Source organism: Psammomys obesus, unplaced genomic scaffold (assembly GCF_907164565.1).
Source record: "Psammomys obesus unplaced genomic scaffold, mPsaObe1.curated_primary_1811, whole genome shotgun sequence".
Lineage (NCBI taxonomy): Eukaryota > Metazoa > Chordata > Mammalia > Rodentia > Muridae > Psammomys > Psammomys obesus.
In genome coordinates, this window is record NW_026590243.1 from 6,986 (window position 1) to 15,425 (window position 8,440).

Consider the following 8,440-nt stretch of genomic DNA (forward strand, 5'->3'; position numbering starts at 1 on the left):
TTGAAGAGGATATCAGAAGATGGAAATATCTCCGAAGCTCATGGATCGGCAGTATTAACATAATGAAAATGGCCATCCTGCCAAAAGCAATCTACACATTCAATGCAATTCTCATCGAAATACCAACACAATTGCTTACAGAACTTGAAAGAAGAAATCTCGACTTCATATGGAAAAACAAAAAAAACTAAAATTGATTTTAAAATCCTGTACAATAAATTCTCAGGAGGTATCACCATTCCTGATCTCTACAGAACAATAAAAAAAAAAACAACTGTATGTTACTGGCATAGTAAGAGAATGATAGATCCATGGAATCAAATAGAAGACCCAGAAATAAACCCATACACCAATGGATATTGATTTTTGACAAAGACGCAAAACCACAAATTGGAAAAAAATATCTTCAACAAATGATGCTGGTCTAACTGGATGTCTACATGTAGAAAAATGCAAATAGAGACATATTAATCACCCTGCACAAAACTAAAATCCAAGTGAATCAAAGACCTCAACATAAAATCAGACACACCAAATCTGTTAGAAAAAACAGTGGGGAAGTGCATGAACTCATTGGCAGGAGACAACTGGAACAGAACACCAACAGCACAGGCTCTAAGATCAACAATCAATAAATGGGACCTCATGAAACTGAAAAGCTTCTGTAAGCAAAGGACAATGTCATCAAAACAAAGGGATAACCTACACACTGGGAAAGGGTATTCAACAAACCTAAATTTGCAGGGGGCTAATATTCAGAACATATAAAGAACTCAAGAAGTTAAAAAGCAATAAATTGTGTAATCCAATTTAAAAATAAGGTACAGACTAAACAGAATTCTCTATAGGAGAATATCAAATGTCAGAGAAACACTTAAAGAAATGCTCAATATACTTGGTCATCAGGGAAATGCAAATCAAATCGACCCTGAGATTTCACCTTACACCAAAATAATGGCTAAGAACAAAACCTCAAATGACAACACATGCTGGAGAAGATGTGAGAAAGGTAAATCCTCCACCACTGCTCTTTGGAATATAAACTTGTACAACCACTTTGGAAATCATTCTGGCACATTGTTAGACAATTACAATTACGAACAGTGTTTCCTCAAGATTCAGCTTTAGACTCCTGGGCATATATCCAAAATATGCTCAAGCACACAACAAGGACATTTGCTCAACCATGTTTATAGCACCTTTATTCGTAATAGGAAGAATCTGGAAACAACCCAGATGTCCCTCAACTGAGGAATGGACACAGAAATGGTGGTACTTTTACACAATGGACTTAAAAATTTCAAATCAAGGAAATCATGAAATTTGCAGGCAAATGGTCGGAACTATAAAATATCATCCTGAGTGTGGTATCCCAGAAGCAGAAAGAAATACATGGTATATACTCACTCATAAATGTATATTAGACTTATAAGATAAACATACTAATATATTTATACCTAAGGAAGCTAAGCAAGAAGGAGGACCCAGGGTAAGATGATGAATCCTCACTTAGAATGGCAAACAGTACAGATATTGGAAGAGGGAGAAAACAGGGAACATGACAGGAGCCTACCACAGAAGGCCTCTGAAAGGCTCTACCCAGAAGGGTATCAAAACATATCCTGAGACTCATAGTGAAACTTTGGGAGGAGTGCAGTTAATCTTATGGAAGAAAGGGGAAATTGTAAGACCAGGAAGGGACAGGAATTCCACAAGGAGAAAAATAAAACCAAAATATCTGGGTACAGGGTACTTTTCTGAGAGGATTCTCCAACCAAGGTCCATGCATGGAGATAACATAAAACCCCTGCACAGATGTAGCCCATGGCAGCTCAGTCTTCAGATGAATTACCTAGTAAGGGGAACAGGGGCTGTCTCTAACGTAAACACAGTGCCTGACTCTTTGATCACCTTCCCCTGAAGGGGAAGCAGTCTTACTGGGCCACAGAGTAAGACAAAAAAGCCAGTCCTGATGAGACCTGATTAGCTAGGGTCAGATGGAAGAGGAGGAGGTCCAACCCTATCAGTGGACTGAGGGAGGGGCATGGGAGGAAGAGAGGAGAGGAGAGTGGGATATGAAAGAGATGAGGAAGGGGGCATAGCTGGGATACAAAGTGAATAAATTGTAATAAATAAATATCAGATGCATATATGCAGTAGACACAGACATATAGACCAAAGCATACCACATGACCAGTTACCCAGAGTTCCTCATCATTCTGTATGCTGATAATGCAATCCGGGTCTTTCAAATTTATACATCCTCATATAATTGCACCATTAAACTGTTTATTATATGAGAAAAAAAAAACAATTCAGACATTCAAAAGAAACCAAGAGTTGGTTCTTTGATAAAATCAACAAGATAGACAAAACCTTAACCAAACTAACTAAAAAGCAGGGAGAAACTAGACAAATCAACAAAATCAGAAACAAAAAGGAGGCCATAATGACAGACACTGAAGAAATTCAAAGACTCGTTGGGTCTAACCTCAAAAGTCAATACACCATAAAGTTTGAAAATATAAATGAAATGGAAAATTTTCTTGATAGATCATTTACCAAATTTGAGGCTCCTTAATCTAAACTAATAATCTCAGGATGATGTATTCTTTGTAAATGATTTTAAAGTCGATCCTATTTTATACAGATTCATCATAGCTTGAATGCATAACAAAGAGATATCTAAAGTCAGCATGACACCGTAAACATCTCTCATGCTTGTACTGTATCCTTTAAGTGCAAAATCACACTTTCTAAATCTCTTAACTTAGCTTCTCCTTTTTATCAATACACACCAGTGTTGTCAAAAATGGGGAAGAAAGGGGGCTATCTCTTAATTAATTTTCTACTGAATGTTGCATCAATTAGTCATTCATAGCAGATCTCAGGCAGATTGCTGAAGTGTGCAGGCCCAGGGCTGTTTGTGGTACAGGCAGCTGGTGAGACTCTCAAGGAGGTTTGTGTTGGGGGCTGAACTGCTGTGGGAGGAGTACTATAATGCTGCTGACAGTAGTAATCTGCCAGGTCTTCAGCCTGCACACTGCTGATGCTGAGAGTGAAATCTGTCCCAGATCCACTGCCTGTGAAGCGATCAGGGACCCCAGTGTATCGATTGGATGCAGAGTAGATTAGCAGTTTAGGAGGCTGCCCTTGTTTCTGCTGGTACCAAGCTACATAACCACTCACACTCTGACTGGACTTGCAGCTTAGGGTGATTCTGACTCCAACAGATGTGGACATGAATTCAGGAGACTGGGTCATCACAATGTTCCCCTCAGTCCCTGCAATCAGAAATACACAATGAGTATACACATATACACACAAAGAGTTCCTGATACAAATGTTGGTATCTAAAATGCCTTTTGTAATGGCATTGCCTGCATACAATTTGTTTCCTATAGTAAATAGCTGTTTCTCTACAAATGAATTATTTGGATGATATTCTAATACTTTTTTAATGTCTCACCAGACATTAAAGAGGGATTATTTCAATCTTTTATCTATTGAGGCTTGCTTTGTGACCAACCATATGGTCTATTTATAAAAGTTTCCATGAGGTGCTGAGAAGAAGGTAATTTCTTTTGTGTTTGGGTGAAAGGTTCTGTAGATGTCTGTTAGGTCCATTTGATTCATGACCTTTGTTAGAGTCATTGTTTCTTTGTTTAATTTTATTTTGTTGACATGTCCTTTGTTGAGAGTGGAATGTTGAAGTGTCCCACTATTAATGTATGGGAATCTATGTGTGGTTTAAGTTTTATTAATGTTTCTTTTTACAAATGTGTGTGCCCTTGTAGTTAGGGCATAGGTGTTCAGTATTGTGATGTCTTCCTGGTGGAATTTTCCCTTGATGAGTATGAAGTGTCCTTCCCCATCTCTTTTTATTAATTTTGGTGGAAAGTCTATTTTATCAGATATTAGAATGGCAACTCCTGCCTGATTCTTGGGTCCATTTGCTTGGAAAGCCGTTTTCCATCCCTTTATCCTCAGGTAATATCTATCTTTGTGACTTAGGTATGTTTCTTGTATGCAACAGATTGCTAGGGTTTGTTTATGCATCCATTCTGTTAGTCTGTGTTTTTTTTTTTTTTTTTAATTGAAGAATTGAGTCCATTGATGTTGAGAGAGATTAATGACCAGTGGCTGGTAGATCCTATGATTTTGATGTTGTGTGCTTGGTTGCTTTTTGTTTTACTGTAGTGAGGTTAATTATTTCCTTTGTTTTCTTGAAAGTAGCTAGTTTTCTTGGGTTGTATTTTCCTTTCTAGTGTCTTCTGTAATGCTGGATTTGTGTGTAGGTATTGTTGAAATTTGTTTTTTTCATTGAATGTTTTGTTTTCTACGTCTATAAGGACTGAGAATTTTGCTGGGTATAGTAGCCTCGGCTGACGTTGGTGTTCTCTTAGGGTCTGCCTGATATCCATCCAGGCCCTCTGGCTTTCATAGTCTCTGTTGAAAAGTCAGGTGTGATTCAAATGTGTTTGCCCTTATATATTACTTGGCTTTTTTCCCTTGCAGCTTTCAGTATTTTTTCTTTGTTCTTTATACTTACTGTTTTGATTATCTAATTTATTGGGTGTTCTGTAGGTCTCTTGTATTCTTATTCGCCTCTCCTTTAACCTTTAAGTTGGGGAAATTTTTTTCAATGAATTTGTTGAAAATATTTTCAGGGCCTTGGAGTAGGGAATCTTTTTTTTTTTTTCGTCTATTCCTATTATTTTTAGGTTTTGTCTTTTTATGTAGTCTTGAATTTCTTGGATGGTCTGTGTCAGGAATTTTTTAGATTTAAAATTTTCTATTGATGGATACTTTCATTTTTTTCCATTGTATCTTCCACACCTGAGATTCTTTCTTCCATCTCTTGTAGTCTGTTGGTTATGCTTACCTCTGTAGTTCCTGTTTTCTTCCCTAAGTTCTTTCTCTCCAAAATTTCCTCCATTTGTGTTTTCTTTAATTTTTCCCAATTCTATCTTCCGGTTTTGAGCCATTTTGTTGATTTCCTTCACCTGTCTGGCTGTATTTTCCTGTTTTTCTTTCAATTCCTTCAGCTGTTTGTTTGAACAATCCTCTGTTTCTTTTATTTCTTTCATTGATTTAAGTATTTCCTCTCTTAAGGCCACAAACTGTTTGGCTGCAACTTCCTGCATTTCTTCATGGATGGCCATAATCTGTTTTCTTTATCTTCTTCTATTTCTTTACGGATGATCATAATCTGTTTGAGCTCATCTTCCTCTAGGTCTCTATGCATTTCATTTGTTTCCTCTCTTATCCTCTTCATGAGCATAGATGTTAGATTATCTTCTTGAATTTCAATTATGTTGGAATGTTTAGGGCTACTCGTCCTTGCATAACTGGGTTCTGTATTTTTGCTCTGTCTTTTGTTGGTTGAGCTTTTATGCTGGCCTCTACGCATTGGTCTTTCTTAGGTGTTTGGAGTTAGTTTCTAGTGGTTCCTGGAATCCTTTGTTTGAGAGGGTCCCCTTGGCAGGAAGATGTTTTTCCTGAAGGAAGCCTCCTCAGCTTTCTGGGTATAGTCCACTATATGGCCGTTGTTTTTCAGTAGTTGCTACAGCTCTCCTCAGGCTTTGAGACCTGAATGGTAACTGTGGTCCTTGTTATTTGAGAGGGCTTTCCTCTCATCTGGAGAAGTCCTGGAGACAGCTGCCCTGCTTCTGGGTTTCTTGCTGTAAATTTAGTGAGCTGCTGCTGTAACCTGTGTGTCCCGTGGTTTGGGCAGTTTTGTTAGGGATAACTGGTTGCCCCTTGTAGCAGTATCTGGGGGTTGATCTCGGGGATCCTGGGCTTTTGTAGGTCTGAGGTTGGGGCTCTGTGAAGTTTGTGTACTGTTCTACTGGTAATAGCAGGTTTTCTGGTGCACAGCAGGTCCCTGGGTTTGGCCAATCTGCATGATCTTTTCCAGGGATATACTGGATGACCTTATTCGAGTCCCCATTTCCTTCCTTCCCTATGGGGTTTACTCCAGACAGGGACTCCCAGTCTCTGTTGCCCTTGGGTGCACAGCTGTCTGTGACAGGGAGTTGGGCACGTAACAACTCTTTGTGTTCGTGGTTTGAGCCCAGTTCGATGATGGCAGCTCGTACCTGCCGGTCTGCGAGACCTTTTCCAGGTAAGCCCTGGGTGACCCATGTCAGTACGGTTTCTTTCCTTCCCTGTGGGGCTTTCTCCGACAGACACTCCCAGTCTCTGTTGCCCTGGGGTGCACAGCTCTGTCTGTGCCGGAGAGCTGGGTGTGCAACAACTCTCTGTGCTTGCAGCTTGAGTCCAGTTCAGTGATGGCAGCTCATACCAGCTGGTCTGCGGGACCTTTTCTGGTAAAGACTGGGTGACCCGTGGCCAGTCCCTTTGCCTTCCTTCCCTGTGGGTTTTTCTTGCGACTGGGACTCCCAGTCTCTGGTGTTTTGTGCCCACTGCTCAGCCTGGGAAGGTGATCAGGACACACAGGCATGTGTGTCTGGTCTGGTCTCACTTGCCGGTTTTGACTGGGTGACCTGAGAGTGGACCCAACTGATTCCCATGCCGTGGGGGGTTTCCTCTCAACTGGGAAACATGATCTCTGTTGTTTTAGGGCCCAGAGTTGAGTATCTTGGTGGCTGTACAGAAAATGTTGTCCTGATCCTTAGAAGCAGTATTCTTCTGGCACCGCCATCTTGTCCCTAGTGGTTTGTTGTTGTTGTTGTTGTTTTAATTTTTAATGTCAGATGTATGTACATGTATTTGAATCTATAAAATACTCCAAGATCCCATAAACCAGCAAATAGGCCCTAATATTTCCAAAGACTGTTTAGCACAAATACTCTAAGCATTATACTGAATGAATGCTGACAGTTCTTAAAGGGGTTTAATTCTTGCAGTTTGTATAATAAATCTATGAATAACTCTGAAGGAATTGAATGCAAGATGAACACTGCCCAGCTCAAAAAGCAATTGCTTGTGGAATCTTAATCTAAGCTAGTAATGTCATAATTCTGTATTCTTTGTAAATGATTTGAAATTCTATCAATTTTTATACAGATTCATTATAGCCTAAAGGCTTAACCTGGAGATATCTAAAGCCAACATGACACTGTAAAGTTCACTGATGCTTCTTTGCTTGTACTATATCCTCTCAGTGCAACACAACAACATCTAAATTCCTTAACTTAGCTTCTCTCTTTTTATTAATAAGCACCTGAGCAGCAAACACTATGGAAGAATGGAAGCCACCACGTTATTAACGTTCTATTGAACATTGCAACAATTAGTCATGCATAGCAGATCTCAGGCAGAATGGGAAAGTGTGAAGGCCAAGGGCTCTTTGTGGCGCAGGCAGCTGGTGAGCCCTTCAAAAATGTTTGTGTTGAACACTGAAGCACTGTGGGAGTACTACTATCATGCTGCTGACAGTAAAAAACTGTCAGGTCTTCAGCCTGCACACTGCTGATGCTGAGAGTGTGATCTGTCCCAGATCCACTGCCTGTGAAGCGATCAGGGACCCCAGTGTATCGATTGGATGCCCAGTAGATCAGTAGTTTAGGAGGCTGCCCTGATTTCTGCTGGTACCAAGCTACATAGTTATCCACATTCTGACTGGACTTGCAACTTAGGGTGATCCTGTCTCCTACAGATGTTGACATGGCTTTGGGAGACTGGCTCATCACAATGTTTCCCTCAGCACATGCAATCAGAAATAGACAATGAGTATACACATATACACACAAAGAGATCCTGATACAAATTTTGGGATCAAATGCCTTTTCTAATCATTGCCTGCATACTATTGGATTCCAATAGTAAATAGCTGATTCTGTACAAATTAACTAGTTTGATGACATTTTAATACTCTTTAATGACTCACCAGACATCCAGAGGAGGAGGAATATGAAGACTGGGGTGTGTGACTCCATCTAAATTCCCCTGCTTGTCTGAACCATTTCAATAATCACTGCAAAGGCCTGGGTTATAAAACATGGGCAGCTTGGCTGGCTGTAAGGACCTATGCAAAGCAGTCATCAAATGAGAAAGTAAATAGCCTGTGTACTGTGGTGTGAGACAATCCAGGTTAAAGCTACAGACCAAATGTCATCAAAGCAAGTAAGCAGTCACTGGGGCAAAAAGTCAACATGGAAGCTCAAGGACCATCTATTGCTCTCAAACCACAAATATTGAAATACACTCATGACAGACTTCCATTAAAAATAACAACTCTTTATAGCAAGTGATTATACAGAAATAATACTAAAAAAAACTTTGATTGCATCCTGAGTAAACAATAAATATACTGATAAACAAAAGCAGAAAACAAAACAGGAGAAAGGAGAAGAGGTGGTGAGAGAAAGGAAGGAAAGAAAATGGTGGAGAGAAGGAGAGAGAAATCTGGATTGGGGAGGGATGGGAAATGTGGAGAGAAGAGAAGGAATAGAAAAGATGGAGGATAAACCTT

At 39.8% G+C, this 8,440-nt stretch overlaps 1 gene segment (V, D, J or C); it reads right to left on the minus strand.

Annotated features, from left to right (window-relative positions):
- Positions 1-7,262: 7,262 nt before the first annotated feature.
- LOC129676384 (immunoglobulin kappa variable 4-1-like) lies at positions 7,263-7,907 on the minus strand. The segment is given in 2 exon segments: positions 7,263-7,675; positions 7,856-7,907. Coding segments are annotated over 2 exon segments (462 nt in total).
- Positions 7,908-8,440: the final 533 nt, after the last annotated feature.